The sequence below is a fragment of the Phyllopteryx taeniolatus genome, chromosome 12 (assembly GCF_024500385.1).
Source record: "Phyllopteryx taeniolatus isolate TA_2022b chromosome 12, UOR_Ptae_1.2, whole genome shotgun sequence".
Lineage (NCBI taxonomy): Eukaryota > Metazoa > Chordata > Actinopteri > Syngnathiformes > Syngnathidae > Phyllopteryx > Phyllopteryx taeniolatus.
The window spans coordinates 4,352,689-4,375,383 of NC_084513.1; the positions used below are offsets into that span (position 1 = coordinate 4,352,689).

The following is a 22,695-nucleotide window of genomic DNA, read 5'->3' on the forward strand; positions in this document are numbered from 1 at the left end:
CACCACTCTGTTTACATTAGTTGTATTTCTTTAGTTGTTTCTTCCGACAATTAGTTAATTGATTAACCCTCCTGTTACATTTTTTTTTTTTAAACTCAAGTAGCCATTCTGTTGTCCTAGCTAACGAAAGTGTTCTTGACATTGAACCCGCAGTAGAGGGAGCAGTGATGAGACTAGACCACCCCCTCAAAACAGGCTGATTTAAAAAAGGCTAAAAAAATTCTTGTTCCTTGGGATAGTTTGAAAAAAAAAAAAAGTATGGCACAGACATGTTAATAAAACGTGGGAAGTGTCTTGAGTTGTGACAAAACATGTTATATTTTTAAAAATGAAGGCCATAATTCCTTAAACATCATCCTTAAAGCCAATCTAAAAAGTGGCTATGCATTTCTATATTTTAAGCTTGTATCATCCATTTCTGATTTTCTTGTGGTCTTATTGAGCGAAAGAGAGAATGTAAATGTGATCGAAGAGGCCTTCAAAATTTGCCAACCATAAACCTGTATTTACTCTGCATCAATTGATCAATTTGGGAAGCAAGCTTATTCTGCTCTCTACAATCTCCTTGCAAAGAATAAACTGGAGCAGCGTTTCTTTAATTGTGCTTTTATCCACTTACTTCTGCTTGCTTGTTTCAACCCAACTTCTTTTCTTCTGTGTTTCCACTTTGAGGTAGATGTCAGCTGTCTTTCTAGCCCACGCTTGTTTACATTAAACACATATAAGACGCAAGCGAGACGTCGTCGAGAAATTTTTTTATACATCCGTCATGATCCGACTTTGACGTGTTGTTGTTTTCGCCTTATACCGACTTTATTTTAACACCCCGCACGCCCAACCCCCGCCTGTCAAGCCATCATCTACTGTCGGAGCGGAAAAACAAAGAGCGTCTCATCAAGTGGGAAACTGCCAGGAAAGAAGCCAGTTCCATTTGAGTCCCAGTGAAACACACACTGCTTTTTTACCCTTAAAGTGAGTCATATTTGACTCTGTGTGGGAGGTGTCGTGTTATCTTCCATCTCCAGCAGTTTCAGCATAGCCTGGCTCACATTGCCCCCCTCAGGTGAAGCGCAAATGGGCCAGGTCCATCGCAGTACCACCCGCCGTTCTGTCGCCAAACACTGCGCCGTCTGGCATATGTGCCCGCCATCGCAAATGGAGCGGCTCCAAACCGTAGCTTGGGGTCTGAGCTTGTGGCCGACAGACAGCGTGAGAGAAAAAGAGAGGCCACGGTGAATGGCGGCGTGACACTGGTCAGCCGTGCCAACAACGCTAGTCCAAAGTGACATACTGGGAGCAGATGACTAAGAACTTGTTTGCTGGCCAAGTGGCATCCAATGGAGAGATGAATGATCTCATTCTAGAAGCTACACTTGCTTCAAAGCATGGTCATTTGTGCTGAAAGGGAGTCATTCATGATAATGGCCACCACGCGCAATACAAATAAACAGTGACGGCTACTCTCACCAGTTAGTCAGGATAACCTCCACCTTGCACTATAGTAATAAGCAGAACTACAGTACTACAAATAATCCAAGTTTTTAAAAAATCCACTGGGTATGTCACATGATTATTGTGATGGGTTCTGCACAGGCACATGCATGCTCACAGGTATCGTATCGTATAAATAACTCATTCACTGTCCGACGTGTATATTTATCAAGGACGTTTTTCAACGGGTAGGTGTGGAAAAGGGTCTTGCATTGCTTGGCTGTGAATTTCAGGTCTGTAAACCACTGTAATGACTACCAGATCCTTGTAGATGGTGGCGTTGCATCACATTGGTTTTGTGATAAGCACAGCTTTTGAGAAGAAGATGATAAAGATTAAGCGGTTAATCTCAGCTGGTCACGTCGATTGAGGAAGAGAAATAACACTTTGAAAGTCGGGCAAGTTTCGGCACCTCACACTTGAACAGAGTATGTATATGTACAGTATAAACACAGTATGTGTCACTGAAAGTAGTAGAAAGTGTGTGTCGCGATTGTGAGAGATGTTATTGGCGGTGAGTCAACGTTGCTCACAGCACGGTTCTTAGTTGCATTTTTGTAAATAGATTATTTTGCCTTCAAATTCACTGTTCTGCTTGACATAAGCTCGTTTCTTCTGCCTTTTGGTCAGAAACCCATGTTTTAGGTGACGCCAACCAATGTTCTACTGGTGATTACTAAAGAACAGAAACCACAAACTACAAAAAAACTTCTGGTAAAAGAAGGGAGTCTACCCTTTCTTTTGGTAGGTTTCGTAATGTCACAGAAAACAATATTCTGTGAGTCAGCGAAAACGGTCTAAAATGGCTGACAATATGGGGAACTGGCTGGCAGTGATTTAGTAATTATGATTGTGCCTCTCCCTAGATAGTAATGATGACCTCCACCTTGCACAAAATAAATAAACAGAACTACAAATAGACCACACTGTAAAAAATCCATGGGACGCTCGGTCACATTTACGCTCACCATGTGTGCTGATTTCCAGACGTTGAACATTTTTTCTCGGAACACAGTGTCCCCTAAATAAAAATTTTGGGGGCACAACAAGAAGATTTCTGCTGCACACTGTCAGTCGATTTCCTTCCATTTTCACTGTATGACTGGTAAGTACTTTGACAAAAAAGTTTTTTAAATTCACATTTTATTGTTCAAGTTTTGACATAACTATAATAAACAACTTATAAAGCTTAAATACTAAAAATGTAACGTTAATGTTTAGGCCGGCAGTGGCAGTATTATCAGAACATTTCTTGTTCTCCACGTTGAGTATCGACAGCAGAATTTCTATTGAATTCATCTCCCGGAAATACCTCGGCTGGGTAAACGGCCGCAGGCGCTCATCCAGAAAAAAAGAAATCCTTCCTTTTTTTCGCCGCAAGCATTTCCTCGCAAAACAAGTTGGACTCATTATCAGAATTTGTCTCCTCTGGGACACTAGGTATATTGGAGAGAATGTAAGGTCTGATAGGCCTCTTCATCAATGGACATTGTTTCCAAAAGTTGAGTGAGACCTGTAGATTCTCTCAGTAACCCTAAGACCCACCTCTTTTCACACCAAAAACAATCACTGGTCGTTTACCCGCTGTTCTGAAACACATTGGCACACCTTATTTGGTGTTCATCTCTTTTCTTCTTCTTTTGGAGTTAATGTCATTTTGCAAACCAGCTCAATGTGCATTACCGTCAACAACTGGGCTGAAGTGTGGCGGAGAGGTTTGTCAGCAACAAAACTATTTAATAATTTAAAAAATCAGCAAATTTACTGGTTGCGCATGCATGAGTAGATGAAAAATTTACTTGGAAGGTCTCAAATCTTAGGGACAAAATGTGGCCATTTAGGGGCAATCTGGAGCCCTGATAGTATGCGTCATATGTAGGGCTGTTCAATGCCACTTTTTTTCAGACCGATACCAATTAAAGTATTCACTCTTGAGTATTCCCTGGTACCGATACCACTAGTAGGGAGACCGGGGCTAGATGTCATACTTTTTACTCTCATATATTTATTGGAATCAGTACATCATATATAAATAAACACAATGTGTACCAGATGAAAGACCAAAGTCTCAGGTACAGTATATATTTGGTAATGTCATTTTCACATTTTGTTTCAGTGCAGAGTTATAAGCAATCTAATAGAGAGTGTGAACATGTGACAGGTTGCCCCAGCATCGGGTATGTCGTCTCACGATATGGGGTAAAATATTTCACTGGATTTTGCAACTAATAATAGAAATATTGTCTTTCTCCTTTTTTTCCTCCTCAAATCCAAAATGACATATTGTGAACAAAGACCTTTCTTTCTGACGCACATGATGATTTTGCCGGTGTGTCAAACCGCCGCTGTGAAGCGCCAACTACTGACAAAGAGGATTTACTCGATGTCAGATTATTTTGCCTTAAGTATCAGTGCCTGGTATTCTCTAATTGGTATCGGTACTCACCCATTCCTAGTCATAAGATTATGCGATGCGATGGATCCTCTTTAGAGTTATTTATGATAACCGCTACCTTGCACAATAAAAATAAACACAGCGACTACAGTTGTAAAATTTGCAGTTAGTAACGCTGCATTTTAAAATGACGTGATTGCAAGTCTGGTGCGGTAATGGTAAGTGTGCCATTTCGTCACAGTAAGAACCTTGCTGTTCGACACAAAATGGCCGAGGCAGCCGATGAACAGGGTACAAAATGGAGGTGGATGCTTTTGGGTTGTGAAGCTTTTATTGAGCTTTAGCTTGACAAGTTGCAGACTGGGGCAGATGTGATTCATAGGTCGCTGGCACATTGTCACCCGTGTCACCTGTTTAAAACACCACAGGGCTGGAATCACAGAAGACTTGATTGCTTTATCTGTAAATGAGACATTTTTGGATCCCCCGATTGACTTGTATGCATGTTGGACATTAAAATAGATGCTGTCTCCAAATCAGTGTGAAGGGCACACCTGCTCCTAATGTGTCCGGGCCACTGTACCGTCCTCGCAATATGGACTGGCTTGTGAGCTCGTCTGTTGTGTTTAGCCACCGTGCATGTTTGTTGTGTTATTGAAAAAGCTGTGCACTCAGCTAATAGCATGTGTAGGGGGCTAGATGCATATTTATTGTCAAAACAAAAATAAACCACTTAATTGTGGGCTGTGCATACAGCATATAATATAGGCAAGCCACCAGTCACTTCATGAGGTGCACCTGCACCTGTCTAATGTGATACAGATCCAAAAAAACAGTAAAAGGTATGCCTTTATACAGATAATACTCACTTTTGATTGATAGAGAAGAAATGTACAATATTAATTAGGGCTTAAGCATACGATGCAAAATGGCTGTTTCCTTATTTTGAACATTCAGCCTCCCCGAAGCCAGTTTCACTCAGCAACATGAAATTAGGCAGACATGTTGTCCAACATATATAGACCTACAAAGAATCTGAAGAACCCATACCTGAAAAAACACTGGAAGTACCCATTTTAGGGGTTGTTTTGACCATTTCCATGAATAGATGGACAACACTGAATTGTGAAATATTTGCGTTTTGGTCATTGCTTGTGGGCACCGTATCACAGGGACTTTTGATGACCCCGCCATCTAAGATGAAACTCGGGTAGCTCGTGAATGTTTTTTAAATTTAGCCCTGAAGCCAGTGTCACTTTGGTTGTCACATATATCATGAGTAGACTTACAAAAAAGTCTCACAAAGCCATGACAGAAATGCCATGGGAAGTTGGCCATTTTGGTTTGACTCTGCCATTTTAGGGTTATTTTTGGCGTTTCTTGGAGTTTTTCAATGACAAAGTTCTCTAACAAACCCCAATTCCAATGAAGTTGGGGCATTGTGTAAGACCCCAATCTCACTGTCAGCGAAGTCGCAGAAACTGCTGAGACTGATGAGTCACGGCGACTGTGGGAGCTGGGAGACCAAAATATTTCTTAAGCTCTCAACAGAAAGATGTCTGCGAGAGGTCTCAAGACAGCATGACAACCAATTCACCTGGAAGTCACTGATACAGGCCTATATTGAGTATATACAGTGGCTGAAATAAGTATTTAAGTATTTCACCATTTTTCTCACTACGTATACTTCCAAATGTGCTATTGACCTGAAAATTTCCCCATACCAAGTAATCCATACATACCACGAAAGTAGAACAAATAAACTCAGAAATTAAGTTGTGTGTAAAGAAGTGAAATGACACAGGGAAAAAACTATTGAACACATGAAGAAAGGGAGGTGCAAAAAGGTATGGAAAGTCAAGACAAGACCTAAAATCTATCAATAATCAATTCAGCCCCTTGTCAGTGCAAATGAATATCAGCTGGTTCAGAGGTTAAGAGCAGAGAGCTGTCTCAAGACCATCGCAAACTAATTGTTCCAAAACATCACAATGGCATTGGTTACAGGCGCATAGCTAAGCTTCTGAACGTTCCAGTGAGCACGGTTGGCGCCGTAATACGCAAGTGAAAAGCCAATCATACCACCATAAATTTGCCTCGATCAGGTGCTCCCTGCAAGGTTTCTGACAGGCAAACAAAAACCTATTAAAAGTCAAAGTTAAAAACAACTTCTTAGGCAGTGCTTCTTTCGCATGCTACTTGAGAGAGCCCATGTACCACTAGTGGTACACGTACCACACTTTGAGAACGAGACAGATGGTTGAGGCTAAACTGAGAAATATTTGAGTCTTGGTCATTGTATGAAGACTGAACATGGTGGTGAAGTTTGATAACGCTCAATAAAACACAACTCTAAATAAAACTCAATAAGTCTAAGAGCTTGACCAAACCTCCACCCCCTAAATAGATACCTCAGTGCCCCTCAATGGCAGAAATGTACAGACTCAAATAAAAATGTCAAAATATAACAAACTAAAGAGGCGTTTAAGGGGGCTGCAACCCCTGTTGTCTGTTTCTGTAACATTTACTCCAAACTAATTGTGTACTTGAAATACTTGGCACTGCCTCCCTCATCCATCTGTCCGTTTCTCCAGCGAGTTTTCCCCCCACAAGAGAGGGGTTATGTTTTTAAAGGCAGAAGTTACTTTCTCTCTCATAACAAATGACCGGGGTTTGTTCTCGCAAACCGTTTTTCATTTATTTATTGTGAAGTATTTTGGCCTGAACTTCGCCTGCTTCCATTATCTGGGCGTCATAAATTACAATCGTCTCTAATTTAGCGGGCGCCTTTGTCCACAGCGACTGATGAAAACAAGTGTGTGCAGAATATCCCAATGTTGTTGTTCTTTTTCCTACTGCGCATTGACCAAACAATTACCCCAGTGAAATGAACTCAAAAAGTGCAATTAATGAACATCGATGGTGGTCACAACACAAATGGAATCTCTAAGGTTGAACACAAAATCTTCCACAATTTAGAAAGAAGTTCTCCCTCATAGAAAATAATGAAAATAGCGGTCGTTCCCGAACAAAGTCCTCCTATGGAATCTGCCCAATCACCTCCAAATTTGAACCGTGTATACTAGACAAATGGGCGACGCTTGATTACAAAGATAGGGTGTGAAGTTTGATCATTTGCGGTGGAACGTGAAACGTCCCGAGAGAGTTAAAAAAAAATATTAGCATTCGGCACCATTTGTCCAATTGACACGAAATCTGGCATGCATGTCCATCATGACGTGCAGGGAAATCAATGAAGAACCTAGCTGTGGAACGCACAAACATTTTGGTTTAAAGGTGCCATTTTTTTGTGAACTTTGCCCATTTCCATCGGTCAAACCAAAACGAAATCATGAGAAATTTACCAGACCACCACCAAAAGACACAAAATCTGGCATGCATATTAGTGATGCACAGAAATGAAAAGGAGGATTTTACATGCTCTTGTCTTAGTTCTGGCAGTGTGCAAGTCCTCAAGGGGTGGGTAGGGGGGTACCAACAATCTTTTCAGCAGTTTTGTTTATCCGTTGCAGTCGGAGTTTGTCCTTTTTTGTAGCAGCACCAAACCAGACTGTGATGGAAGAACATTGGACTGATTCGATGACTGCTGTGTAGAACTGCCTCAGCAGCTCCTGTGGTAGGTCGTGCTTCCTCAGAAGCCGCAGGAAGTACATCCTCTGCTGGGCCTTTTTGAGGATGGAGTTGATGTTGATCTCCCACTTCAGGTCCTGAGAGACTGTAATTCCCAGGAACTGGACGGTTGAGACAGGGCAGTTGGAGAGCGTGAGGGGCAGCTGTGCCGAAGGATGCCTCCTGAAGTCCACGATCATCTCTCCGGGCTTGAGCCTGTTCAGCTCCAGGTTGTGTCGGCCGCAACACAGCTCCAGCCGCTCCACTTCCTGTCGATAAGCAGACTCGTCACCGTTTTTGATGAGGCCGATGACTGTGGTGTCATCTGCAAACTTCAGGAGTTTGACAGCCGGGTGCGTTGAGGTGCAGTCGTTCGTGTCGAGAGAGAAGAGCAGCGGAGAGAGGTTACATCCTTGGGGTGCCTTGGTGCTAATGGTGCGTGTGGATGAGGTGGTGTCCCGCCGCCTCACCTGCTGTGTCCTGTCCGTCAGGAAGCTTTAAATCCATTGGTAGATGGCTGGCGAGACACTGAGCTGGAGAAGCTTGGAGGAGAGGAGTTTGGGGATGATGGTCTTGAACGCAGAGCTGAAGTCCAGAAACAGGATCCTCGCGTAGGTCCCTGCGCCGTCGAGGTGTTCTAGGATGAAGTGCAACCGCATGTTGTCTGCGTCATCCACAGACCTGTTTGCTTGGTAGGAAAACTGCAGGGAGTCGAGCAGGGGTCCTGTGATGTTCTTGCAGTGGTACACCACGATGTGTTCAAAAGATTTCATGACCACAGATGTCAGGGCGACAGGCCTGTAGTTATTCAGACCTGACATTGCAGGTTTCTTGGGGACTGGGATGATGGTGGAGCATTTGAAGCAGGATGGTATTTCACACAGTTCCAGAGATCTATTGAAGTAACTTCCTGCCTGGAGGACATCCAAACGTCACGGTCCATAGTTTGTCATTTCACTACGTAGTATGAAATAGCCCAAAGAGTACAGGTGTTATGTGTTAACCACCTTTGGATATTCAGACAGGGGATATATTAGACAGATGGATGATGTTTAATTGCAAAACATGTGACTGTTTAATGTCCTCTTCAGAGACTTGGAGGGCCGTAAGCTCTGCAAGAAAGTCAAAGTGGACCCCAGCTCCAAAAGCAGCACTGTTGAGCTGCTGCATTACAAGTGAGTCAATCTGAAACTTTTTATTTTCTCCTCTTATAACTTCACCGGCATAACTCTGCATGCTCATTGTGTGTTTTTTCAGAGATGGAAGCTTCCACACAGAGTACAACAGACCTGCCACCTTCAAGGTAGACACTCGGCTTCAGCATGTTGATGGTTCACATAACAGATGCATCAGTGGTTTAATTAATGTTTTTCTGAAGTGTTCCTGAGCCCACGTGGCAATATCCTTTACACAATGATGCCGTTTTTTTAATGCAGTGCCACCTGAGCGATCGGAGGTCACGGGCATTCAGTATTGGTTTTTCGACCTTGCCGCCTACGTGCAGAGATTTCCCCAGATTCTCAGAATCCTTTGATGATATTATGGCGTTGGGCTGCAACTAGCGATTTAAAAAAAATAATCGATGAATCAGTATTTTTATCAATTTATAAATGAATTGGATAAAAAACGATTTTTTAAATTTCCATCCTTTTGTTAAAAAAACAGGACATTATTTCAAATTGGCAGTGTAGAAAAGTGCACAAAAGGGTTGCTGCATGAACATCCCATAGCTCTTAGAGTAATAAATTATTATTTAAAAAATAAATAAATAAATAAAAAAGACGGTCAAATCTTGTCATATAGCTTTTACCAACTACTCAAATTCATACAAATGTACGCTATACAATATCTGCTTAAATTTTTTTTTTATCATCTCTTGTCACTACACTGCCTGTCTCCTATCAACTCCCTCCTCAACATTTTCATGCATGGCTGTATCCTCACAACAGTTTCTCTGTGAATCTAATAAAAAAAACAATCACATTCTCACAGTATGCATCCCATTTAGATCTTATATATAAGACATTAACTTGATGAAAGCCACATACTAAGTACAAAACTATTTGAAAACGGTAAATGAAAAAAACATTCCCATTTTATAAATTTATGCCGCCATCTAGAGGTTATGAAAAAGCTGTACACTTTCATTCCAATATGCCACCACCACCTAGAGGTTATGAGAAAGGTGTAGCCTACACTTTCATTCCAATATGACAGGGGTACATTTGACTGCATAATATGTACAGTTGTGCTCAAAGGTTTACATACCCTGGCAGAATTTGTGAAATTGTTTTTTTAAAATATGACTGATGACTGAACAACAACCATCATTAATTTCTTTATGGTTATGTTTTGTTTGATGATGATGCTTTTCTGAAATTCTTGACAGTTTCATTTGAACTGTGTTTCGCCTGGGCCTACATGTTTTCTTTAAAGAATTGTACCCATGTAACAAATTCTGCCTGGGTAATCAAACATATGAGCACAACTGTATGTTTTCTCACTTACGAAATAAAAGTAGGTCTGTGAATTTTAAAATAAGAGCAAGTAAATAAAAATAAAGTATTACGTGTTCAAAAATGCTTAACTTCAGAATGATTCTTTAAAAAAAAGAAAAAAAAAATACATATAATACTTCATGTTTTTATCATATGGGTAGAAGCAAAATCAGGCATTGTAAAGATGCATTATACATAGAAGGGTTTTCCAGAATTTTGGTCAACTTTGGGGGTGCGTATAATACATGGGTGCGCATTATACGCGAGAAATTGCCGTATTTATCTCCTTTTAACTTGAACCTTTCATTAAGCGCTGAACTTGAATTACTTTGATTTTTAACAATTCGATAAATTGAAAATGGTTGATCAAGAATACCTCGGCAGAAAGTCTAGCTATTTAGCAATCATGCCTCTTGTGATCGGAAAGTCTTTGGATTAAGGTGAGGACTCATGGATTCACATGAAAAAGGAATTATGTTTTATTTTTTTTGTTTCGCTTTTTTTTGTTTTTGTTTCCCTTTTGTGGCGTTCTGGGTCGATAACGGAACGACATCTTGGGAGATTGAAGAAAAACAGTTCCATACATCACCTAATGAGTAACCCCAATGGAGATAAAGTCTATAGGTCTGGTAAAAAGCAGTATTATAGCATTTATACAAGATAGGATATCTGTTCAGACACGTTCCACGATTGAATAACCGCACATAATACTACACTTAGGGACGTTTAGCCAGATTTTGTGACCGTCTATGATTTTTTTTAAATGTATTTTTTTACTTCCAATAACATTCTTCTGCAATCTGTTTGTTGTGGTGTCTAGTAACAACGCTCAATTTATCCAAACCTAATGCTTGGGGAAAACTCTAGAGTCCCAGTCAAAATGAAGGTGTCCAGGCAAAAAAATAATAAAATATGACAATTCCCGTTCTAGCTTGTGGGAAGTCTCCCTAGCCTTAAAATGAATATATACATATAAAGACCAACCAACCGCCCCCCCTGCCCCCACACACACATACACACTCACTGTCTGACTTGAAATCAGACTAAACCTTTCCTGTTATAGGTCCATTAGGATTACAAAAATTATTTCTATTTGTGCAATACCAAAATAACGAGGATATTTTTAAGCAATTTTTTATTACTTTCTTCAATGTCAGAAGTTTACATACAGTAAGATTACTATGACTTTAAACAATTTGAGAAACCAAGACGATGAGGTCATTTCTTTGGAAGCTTCTGATTATTATTATTATTTTGAATTAATTAGAGATACATCTGTGGATGTATTTGAACTATGCACACTTGAAACACACTGCTTCTTTGTGTAACATCGTGGAATAAAGTTAAAAGAAGACAATAAGACAAGATATCAGCAAGAGAATTGTGGACTTGCACTAGTCTGGTTCATCCTTGGCTGCAATTTCCAGATCTCTGTGGGTGCAACATTCAATTTTTCAAACAATTATACGCAAGTTTGAACACCTTGGGAATGTCTAGTCATCATACCGCTCAAGAAGAAGACGGTTTCTGTATCTCACAGATGAGGGTGCTTTGGTCCCAAATGTGGATATCAATCAGAGAAAAAAAAGCAAAAAAAAAACCTTGTGAAGATGCTGGCTGAAGCTGGGAAGAGTGTGTACTGTACTGACATGCGCTGAAAGGCCACTCTGCCAGGAAAAGCCATTACTCAAAAAGAAACCTCAAAATGCCAGATTACAGTTTGCAAATGCACACAGGGACTAAGACATGTCCTGTGGTTTGACGAAACTAAAATTTAACTGTTTCGCTATAGTGAGCATCCTTACCTTTGGAGGAAAAAAGGTGGAAGCTTGCAAGCCTGACAACACCATCCCAACTTTGAAATATTGGCAGCATATTGTTTTGCTTCAGAAGTACAGTTCACAAAATAGATGGCATCATGTGAAAAGAAAATTCTGTTTAAATTCTGAAGTAACATCTCAGGACATCAGCCAGGAAGTTAAAGGTTGGGCGTAAATGGGCCCTTCAAATGGACCATGAGCTGAAGCATACCGCCAAACTGGTTACAAAGTGGCTTAAGGATAACAAAGTCAATGTTTTGGAGTGGCCCAGATCTCAATCCTGTTGAAAATGTATGGTCATACCTGATGCGGTATTTCAGAGTATCGATACAATCCATTGATTACCTACCAAACGATTTAAATCAGTATATTTTCATTAGGAAGGCTAGTTGCCGAGCACAGATTGATCCAGTCGGATCGTAGGAATATAAATCGACACATCGATATAATGAATGAACCATTACACCACTAGTATGCAGGCATTTATTTCATAGTCACACTGGAAGATTTTTTTGGCTAAAAAGTTACTGAATCAATTTCCAGCCACCAAATCGTTTCGGATCATATCGTTCTAAATGAACCAATGTTGTCCTTGAATCTAATTGGCAACCACAAATTGTGATAATCAGTAAAATAAGTTACTTTTTCAAGGTAACTGCGGCAACACTGATTAGAAGTGTATATACAACAACATAGTACAACTTTCCATAAGTCTAAATAATGAATAAATATAACTCATCCATCTTTCAGTCCATGGTGGCATTCCTGAAGGATCCGTCGGGGCCTCCACTGTGGGAGGAAAACCCGCAAGCCAAAGACGTTGTCCACGTAGAAACAGAAAAAGTAAGTGTCGACCACCCCGAGGAGCTTTTTGAAGATGCCTTTATGATTTTATGGGAGACTTCCAGACAAGTCAGATGATTTTCTTTTCACATCAATTCTGCGAAAGCAAGTCATGTTTGAACCTGTCTGGAGGGTTGTTTAGAGTCATGACAATGTGGTTTGTGCTTTGTGATGAAAATGCTTTCAGAGACATTGTAAAAAAATGTGATGGTTTTATGTGCTCCTCATACGCTTTTGTCTGGCTATGCCTGTTTGAAGGACTTTAGAAAGCTGCTGAAGAAAGAAGAGAGGCCCCTCCTCATGATGTTCTACGCGCCTTGTGAGTGTTTGCTCAACAACCTTGTCACTTTTTTAAATGACTTCTAGCCATTGACGCCAGTTTCAACAACATGAAATTTGGTAGACATGTCAATTATAAGCCACAAAAAAAGTGTCAAGAAGCCATGCCCGAAAAGAGAGGGGAAGTCTATGATTTGGGTTTGAAGCTGCCATTTTAGTCCTTTTGGTCATTTCCAGGGGTCTTTAGAATTTTTTGAAAATTCAGCCCCTGAAGCCAGTTTCATTTAACAACATGAATTTTGGTCAACATGTCTGTTATGGGCGACGTGGTGGACGACTGCTGAGCACATCTGCCTCACAGTTCTGAGTACCGGGGTTCAGGCCTCGCCTGTGTGGAGTTTGCTTGTTCTCCCCGTGCCTGCGTGGGTTTTCTCTGGGTACTCCAGTTTCCTCCCACATCCCCCCAAAAAACATGCATGGTAGGTTGATTGAAGACTCTAAATTGCCTGTAGGTGTGAATGAGAGTGCAAATGATTATTTATATGTGCCCTGCGATTGGCTGTCGACCAGTTCAGGGTGTACATGGCCTCTCGCCCAGAGTCAGGTGGGATAGGTTCCAGCACGCCCGCGACCCTAGTGAGGATAAGCGGTATGGAAAATGAATGAATGAATGAATGAGCTATTATGAGTACGCCCACAAAAAAAGTCTCAAGAAGCCATGTTTGAAAATACAAGGAAGTCTAGAGTCATTTTGGTCATTTCTAGGTGTCGTTGAATTTAGTTTGAAAATTCAGCCCCTGCAGCCAGTTTCACTTAGCAACATGAAATTCGGTAGAAATGGTTAATATGAGTAAGCCCACAAAAAAAGTACCTAGAATCCATGTTGGAAAATACAAGGGAGTCTAAAATTTTGGTTTCTAGGGGTCCTTCAAGTTTTTTGAAAATTTAGCCCCTGAAACCAGTTTCACTGAGCAACATAAAATTTGGTGGACGTCAATTATTGGCAGCAGGGTGGGCGACTGGTTAGCACATCTGCCTCACAGTTCTGAGGACCATGGTTCAAATCCAGCCTCGCCTGTGTGGAGTTTGCATGTTCTCCCCCGTGCCTGCGTGGGTTTCCTCCCACATCCCAAGAACATGCATGGTAGATTAATTTAAGACTCTTAATTGGCCATAGGTGTGAATGTGAGTGCGACTGGTTGTTTGTTTAAATGTGCCCTGCGATTGGTTGGTGAACAGTTCAGGGGTTACCCCGCCTCTTGCCCAGAGTCGTCTGGGATCGGCTACAGCGCGCCCGTGACCCAAGTGAGGATAAGCTGTACGGAAAATGGATGGATGTCTATCATGAGTACACCCGCCAAAAAAGTCTCAAGCCATGCCTGAAAAGATGCCTGGAGCCTGCCATTTTGGTTTGAACACCCATTTCAGGGTCCTTTTTTTCAAATTACTACCAAATTTGAAGCATGTACACTCCACAGACAGGCAACACTAAACTAGAACATTTGGTATTTTCATCATTGGGTGTGAAATGCAAAAAGCAAAATTGATGACACGCTATAACACACAGAACAATAACGCTAGTCATTTGTTATATATTAACATGTCATTAATTGTTTTTAAAATTCACCCCCCAAAAACAATTTCGCTCAGCAAGATGGAATTTGATTAGCCCTTCTACTTCTTCTGAGTAGACCCACAAATAAGTTTCAAGAAGCCATGCCTGAAAAGCCCCAGGAAGGTGGCTATTTTGGCCATGTACAAGAAAGAGTCTTTCAAAGACAAGCTACTCCAAGAGATTTTGTCCGATTGCTGATAAATTTATCCCACGTATACAAGACAGATGAGCGTCAAGGTGCAATTCCACTAAACTCTCCTTGCCCTTTGCCAGGGTGTGGTGTGTGTAAGAGGATGCAGCCCATCTTTCAACAAGCTGCCACAGAGACTAAGGGACGATACGTAAGTCTTCTCAATGCCCTCAATAAATCACAATCACAAGTGAAACACATTTTTGCTTATTCACGCTGACGTACAATAACTATATTATATTATCTGATGTTATTTTGGTTTTGTATGTGCGTTTGAAGCATTTGAGTCCACTATCTGGCTACTACATTAGACACATACGTATTTTTAAACTCGAGATTGCTTCTCTCCTCAAAAATTAGACCATGAAATCCCCAGATTTTCCATTTTTCCTTTGATGCCATGACGTTGACGTCCGTAATCCATGTTTGTCATTTGATTTGGTGTGAACGTTGGTGCGAATGGTTGTGTGTTTATATGTGCCCTGCAATTGGCTGGTGACCTGTTCAGGGTGTTCCCTGCCTCTCTGCCAGAGTCAGCTGGGATAGGATAGGTTCCAGCACCCTCGCGACCCTAATGAGGATAAGCGATACGGAAAATGCAATATTTTAGAAGCACTCAGCCATTCAGAAAATAAAACCAACCTTTCCCCAACAAGCTACACATTGTGCTTTTTGAGTCTTCCATTCAATGATGCCACCGTTTTAATGTGTGGTGAAAATGTGTAAAAATAACAGAAAATATAATTTTCGGGACACACAATAGCTTTATTGTGCCTTGGCATTCAGTGACTGACAGAAACAGAACAGTAGTATCTTTGTTAAGGCGAAACTTTTGGTATGATTCCTGTGTTGAATCTCATAAGTGGCGGACAGTGTTTGTATAATTACACCGTCATCCTTTAACTCTTTTCATTTTCCTTGGATTCATAGTGTCAGTCTCTTGTGATCAGTGGTGGGTTGTGCAATTGGAACCTGGGCATTTAGTGGCACTTACCCAACTTAATCAACCTCTCAATACCACCACAATCACGATGTAATTATAAAAACCATCAATCCTATACAAAAACGCAATATAACAGCTCACAACTGTGCCACGTACATCATCTGGAGCAGTTCAGAATCAATATTCAATTAATAACATTGCAAAAACAAAACATTATAGTAAAATGCATTCTACTCATAAATGATGTATTAATCTGGCCAACCAATCAGAGCACAGGAAAAATGCTGACATCATCGAGGGTCAGTGCTCTGGCCCTGTGCTTCTGATAGTGTTCAAGCCAGTAAATAGCAGCAGAAACAGTAACAGTAGCTGATGATTCACCACTGCCTGCGATAATAAAGCTTGTTTTGATCTTCAATGTGGTCTTTCTTTCAAGGTTCTGGCCGGCATGAACGTGCACCCATCCGAATTTGATGGCCTCAAGCAGGAATTCAGCGTCAAAGGCTACCCGACCTTCTGCTACTTCGAGTGAGTGTTCATGGCTTCCTTCTTCAGTCAGTGATTACGAGGCGGCAGATGCGTTGTATACAGTTACATCTCATAAAAAGTGGCCTCTTGTCTTGCGTCTACTCCGTGTTCAAAGTCGTCTGAGTGCAGTTTGAAGGATCTTAAGCGTATCTGAGTGGTGGATTCATTGAGGCTGACAGGTGTTGCTTGCTCCTAAAGTGTTTTTATCTTCCAAATTTCAACATCATCCTGCCCTTCTTCTGCTGTACTTGACTGAAATTACTTGAGATATTTGTAAGGCAATACAAGATAACTTTAAACAAACATTGGATGGGCATTGTTAAAACCTTGTAACGCTAAACGTATCATATGTGATACATGGGTTTTTGAGCCCTCCACATGTGCAGTGTGACATTTTTTTTCCCCCTGAAAAACCCAACGTATACAATTAGTTAGGTACATGCAGTGCACGGATAATCCACCAAGGCGCAGTAATTTGCTCACGAGAAGGGTTTCCAGTGATGCTACAAGATCTCCATTACTAAGGAATGAGGCAGGTGGTGTTTGAAGAACTTTGTCAATTCTTAAAAAGTTAAGGTAAGAAAAACATTCAAATATTTTGTGAAACATCAGTAGGAACAGTTACTGGGTTGATGCAATGTGAAATTACTTAATATTTCACGTTTTAATAAAACCGTGTTGAAAATGACGTACTGTCATTTTATTGTATTTCTTGCATTATACATAACATCAAGCAACGTTTTATTTATTTTTTAAGTAAACTAATTAAATGTTTAAATTTCATAGTTTGGTATATTTTCAGCAAAAAATGAGCTATGCAACTTGCTGTATCATGATGATGATGGGTGTTGCGATGGTACGATTGCTAGTAACTTTCTTTTGATTACTGATTTGCACTAAAAACTCACCAATTCAAGGAAAAAATACACAATCTGTTTTTTGTGTGCATGTGTGTTTTTAGATGGCAAAAAAATAATGTTAAAGATGCTCTGAAGAGGATTATGGATGGGAATTCAAGGGACATGGAGCAGCTAGGGGAAGATGATGTGATGAGGAGGAGGAGGAAGAATGGACTCCTACTGCAAGGATTGGGGAAAACCCAAATAGCAGTGATGATGAGGAAGGGTAAAACCCATGTAGTAGTGATGATGAAGGCCAAGAAGTCCCAGAAGAGGACACAATAAAATCAAAGGACAAAACCCCAAAGCCGTCGGCAAGTGGCAAAGTGAAAAGGAAGGAGTATTGGAGTAAGGAAAACAGTTTGAACCTCCATCTGTTGAGTTTTTGGAATGTGCTGAGGAAGACTCTGAAGATAGGCTTCACTGGACACCATATAAGTATTTCAAAAATGTTGTGACTGTAGAAATGGATGAGAAAGAACTGAAGACAAAGGAAAGAGGGTCTCTGGATTTCAGAGTAAACCAGGAAGACAACATCATCGTGAGATGGTATGACAACAAAGCTCTGAACCTGCTCTCTTCCTTCGTTGGCATTGAACCACTGAGCAATGTGAAGCGTTGGGATCGCAAAGCCAAAACCTACATAATGGTTCCCAGACCAGCCATCGTTGATACATACACCAGATTCATGGGAGGCGTTGACCTTCTTGATATGCTATCTGCACGGTACAAGTTCAGCTTCAGATCCCGAAGATGGTACCATCTACATTTGGTGGCACATTGTTACAGTGGCAGTAATCAATGCATGGATCCGCTACAGAAGAGACCTGGAGAAACTGCAGCCCAGGCAGAAACCCCTGCGCCTGAGAAGGTTTCAGGCTTCTGTTGGCACCACCCTCACAAGTGCAGGAAAGGTCAAAAAGTGTGGCAGACCACTGTCCTCTCCAGAGAGACCAGAAGCAACGCCAAACCCTCCCTGCAAGAGGAAACCCACTGAAGTGGCCCCTGATGTGAGAAAGGATGTCCTTGCTCATTTCCCAACATGGGAAACCTGACACAGATTTCATGAACGGAACACAGGACAGGACTCAAAATGCACGACTCCAATACAAATGGACAGTTTCAAAAAGAGAGGTTTAATAAACGAGCAGAGGTCGGTACACAGGCAGGCAATCCAAAAAAGGCAACAGAATCCAAAAAACAAGAGGCAAGGTCAAAAATCAGAACAGGGTCTAGTCTTACTATGAGTCAGTGATGTGGAAACAAGGAATGCTGGAACGTGACAACAAGGTACAACGAACTGGCGACCAGAAAGAATGAGACACGAGGTTAATTGCAAGGGATAATTAGGGTAAATGAGGCACAGGTGGGGAAGATGCTCTCAGGAGCAGTTGTGTACGAGACGGGGAAAACAACAACCAGAACACACACCCATGACAAGAGATGCAAGCACTGCATAGGCCACTTTGCCCATGTGTACTGTGAGAAATGCAGAGTGCATCTTTGTCTGAAAAGGACAGAAACTGCTTTCAAGCCTACCACCATGCAAAATAAAATGGTTGTGAACCGCAAAATGAGTAAAAATAACTGAAATGTCCACCCTGCCAGTTCCATTGGTGGATTTTCTCATTACTGCATTGTAGTTATACTTTTTATGTTTGGAATTACCAATTTGTTGGATTTGTTTGTGTTTTATGTTTTTGTTTGTTCAAGAACAAATAATCTTTGAGCATTGTTACCCAATGTACCAAATGTGATACAAATTGAAACTCATTTATGGAAATTGATATTTGAAAAAAAAAAAATGTTGTTTGTTCAGAAGGATCAATAAAGGCTCAATTTTCAAAGAATTAGAATTTTCTGTCAATGATTTAATGGTTTGGGCTTTACAGGTTAAGGACCTGACGATTCGATTCTCCCAGTGGATCTCATCCCCCCAGGGGCTCTAATTTTTAACCCCCTCGGTGACTTGGATCCCAGATATAGGAGAGCCCGCCTCAGACTCCTCAGAATCTGCTTCTTAATGGAAGGTGTGTCGGTGGAATTGAGGTCTTCAAACTATTTGGCTCACCGACTCGCCACGTCCCAAGTTGAGGGCAGGAGCGCCCAATCCCCACTATACACAGTGTCAATGGTGGACTGCTTTCCCCTCCCGAGATGCCGGATGGTGGACCAGAATTTCCTCGAAGTCATTCTCCATGGACTCACCAAATTCCTCCTATTTGCTCTCCCCTCCCCGCTGCCACTCGGGGCTTTATGAGCCAGCGTCATATGTTGACTGAGTTTGTTAGCAGTGTGCAGGAGCTTAATCATTCCTATTTCCACATTAAACACTCTCATTCCAGCCTGGCCGTTTAATTAGATAGAAACTGATACGTGCTTGTGTAGTTAGCCAACGTGTGTGTGTGTTTGTGTGCATTGTGTGTTTGCAGAAACACACGTACACAGTCAAGCAGGTGCCACATTAGCAGCAGTGCCGTGCCAGCCGATGATCATGCCAGCCCAGTGGCTGCAGTTTAAAGAGCATCTTGCTGATACAACAGCAAATGATCACTTTTGGGTTGAAACGCTTTCATCAGCTACCGCAGCGCCGCATCTGCTGCGAGATTCAATTTACTCGCTTACTTTTATGATGAAAAACATGAGATTTGCACTCGATTCATTTGGGTTGACATTTAATGACGGCTGGATTGCTGTTTGATTATTGATAGATTTTAGGTGTTGTCTTGGCTTTCCATGCCTTTTTGCACCTACCTTTCATCATGTGTTCAATACGTATTCCCTGTGTCATTTCACATTTTTACACACAACTTAATTTCTGATCTTATTTGTTCTACTTTCTTTGTATGTATGGATTAGTTAGTTGGGTTGTTCCCAACATTTGGTGAAATTTTCAGGTCAATAGCACCTCTGGAAGTATATTTGGTGAGAAAAATGGTGACGTGTTAAATATTTATTTTAGCCGCTGTATATATTGCCCTATCACCCAGCACTAGTTCAGTCAGACCAATACTTAGAGCGGTTGAGACTAATTCAAAACTTAAGACTTTTAGAGGTTGAGACAAAGTCAACAGCCAAACTTTTGAGGATTTGACAACTCAACGATCCATCAGTTAAGTTAAGACTGGAAGGACCAACCCAAGACCAAAACCATCAGGGGTTGAGAGTGAATCAAAACTATGATCAACCCGTGTCAAGATGAAGACTTTGAAGTAGTTGAGACAGAGTCAAGGCTCTGACTTTGCGCACAGTCAATGAATATAATAAGTGGCATAGTTGTTTTCTCCTCATTGTTTTATGTGTGACATACTGTATAAACAAAATAATGGTCGATCTGTAAAACACCGGTCAAGGCTTTTCATATGACGTGCTTAGTTTCAAATATATTTTTTTGTGAAGTATAGAAATTTTCAACTTTAATTTGAAATAATAATTATGGTCTTGTTTTGTGTTATTTAGGAAGGGCAAGTTCCTCTACCACTATGAGAACTACGGCGCCGCGGCCAAGGACATCGCAGAATGGATGAAGAAGTGAGTAGTAGGACCTCAACTATTCACATATTTAAGGAATAACATCTGGAGTTTATGTGTGACACTATAGTCACTGTATGTGAGATATGTATATGTGCGTGTGTTAAGTATCCTGTGTGCTTAATGCTTATACACGTGTGTGTGTGTGTGTGTGTGTGTGTGTGTGTGTGTGTGTGCTTGCAGAGCTGCTGTCACTAAGCAATGAAAGTCACAAGCTGTACCATCACCATAAGCTTTTTATATTGAACACATCAGGTTATACTTATAACAATAAGTGTGTGTTACTTTAAGTGGCGTGTGTGCATATGCGTCCAAGAGAGAGAATTTGATGTGTGAGAGAGAATTTTATGTGTGCCTATGCGCATCCACATGCGTACGTGTGTGAGAGAGAATTGTTTTAGTGTGAGTGATATTACGTGTGTGATAGAGAATTGTTTGTGTGTCTTTGAGACGTGTGTGTGTGATCATTGTGTGCGCACTTGAGTGTGAAAATTGAGTGTCGTGTCGCACATCATTATTGTGACCGAGACAATTGTGTGTGTGTGGTAGATAATTGATGTTTGAGAAAATTGTGTGTGTGGGCGTCCGAGCAAGCGTGCATACGCATAAGAGAGCGAGAGAGACAATCTGTGTGAGAATTGTCTGTCGTAGTGGTAGTAGTTGATTATTGTTTGAGAAAATTGTGTCTGTGACACCGTTATATATCTGGCTGTGAAAGAGAGATCGTTAGTGTGTGAGTCTTTGATTCTGTGTGAGAGTCTGTGGCAATCGATTGTATCGCTTTAGTGTGTTAGATAATTATTGTCTGAGAGAATTTTGTATGTGTTTATTGTCATGAAACTGCATGCATGCACACGAAATGTGTTCTCTGCATTTTACGCATCACAGTGAACACACACACTTGTTAGTAGAACACACTGGAGCACGGGGCAGCTGAAGCACCCAAGAGCAGTTCGGAGTATCAGTGTTTTGCTCAAGGACACCACAGCCGTGAGTCCGTGCGATGTTGGCCGATGGTCCGGTCGGGGTCTTGAATCTGGGTCCCCCACGGTGGCAGGCGATGATCTTAACCATTGGGGCACGGCTTCCCATGCATAATTGATGAGGATGCATAATTGTTGCTATACAGAATTGTGTGTGTGTGTCTGTGTATGATATCCTTATTGTGTGTGTGTGTGTTTGTTAATGTCTGTGAATCACAAAATGTATTCTGTGTGAGAGAGCGAGAGAGAATTGTGGGTGCATGTAAGGTAATTTGCGTGTGTGTGTGGGGCGGGGGGGGGGTCTCACTGTTAAATTGTGTGTTAAAATTAAGAGACGACGTGGGCATGCATGCATGCGTCCTAGAGAAGGAGACGTATTGCGTGTGTGAGAGAGAATTGTGTGTGTGCGTGTATGTATTAGTGCATGGAGTGACGTGTTTATGTTCCTGTCCATGTTTTGTTGGCAGTATACAAGTGTGATGTCATCCAGGCGGGTTTGTTTCAGACAGGGCGTGTGTATCGTCTGTGTGTGCGACATTTTGGTTCAGCCTGGACATCTGCGTCTGATTTACACATACAGAGACACACGCAATTAAACCCATTTCTGTTTTTTGTTTTTTTTCAGCCCTCAGCCAGTGCAGCCAAAGACTCCCGAGGTGTCCTGGTCTGAGACAGATTCATCCGTCTTCCACCTGACGGACGAATCCTTCGATGTCTTTATGGAGGAACATCCTGCTGTCATGGTCATGTTCTACGCACCCTGTAAGCAGCACACAATAGCACAAGCACACCGCAAACCACCACATATCAATCAACCACGTGCACCTAATTCACCTCTTTTTATTTAGAATTATTAGTGATGCACCAAAATTTCAGCCACCGAAATGTTTCGCCCAACAATAGACCAAAGGTACATTTTCAGTTTCGGACCAAAATACTTTTTTCACTGAAAAAAAAACTACAGAAATAATGTCTTATGCATAACATGTCACATGTTGATCACTGACAGCCAGTGTACACAAAAAGTCAGTGACTCAGCCCAACTTGGTG

The 22,695-nt window shown here is 41.3% G+C and overlaps 1 protein-coding gene across 2 annotated transcripts in view; it reads left to right on the forward strand.

Annotated features, from left to right (window-relative positions):
* Positions 1-22,695, forward strand: part of pdia5 (protein disulfide isomerase family A, member 5) — a 78,838-nt gene that overhangs the window by 28,669 nt on the left and 27,474 nt on the right. Inside the window, exons 1-10 of one of the 2 annotated variants that reach the window (XM_061791694.1) lie at positions 6,648-7,523; positions 7,612-8,127; positions 8,608-8,691; positions 8,774-8,819; positions 12,585-12,677; positions 12,936-12,996; positions 14,845-14,912; positions 16,141-16,232; positions 20,591-20,662; positions 22,271-22,407. In XM_061791694.1, the coding sequence (XP_061647678.1) occupies positions 8,030-8,127; positions 8,608-8,691; positions 8,774-8,819; positions 12,585-12,677; positions 12,936-12,996; positions 14,845-14,912; positions 16,141-16,232; positions 20,591-20,662; positions 22,271-22,407 (751 nt within the window). In that variant the 5' untranslated portion in view covers positions 6,648-7,523; positions 7,612-8,029. Of the gene's footprint in view, positions 1-6,647; positions 7,524-7,611; positions 8,128-8,607; positions 8,692-8,773; positions 8,820-12,584; positions 12,678-12,935; positions 12,997-14,844; positions 14,913-16,140; positions 16,233-20,590; positions 20,663-22,270; positions 22,408-22,695 lie in introns of those variants that run through there. The other variant, XM_061791693.1, reaches the window with a different exon arrangement.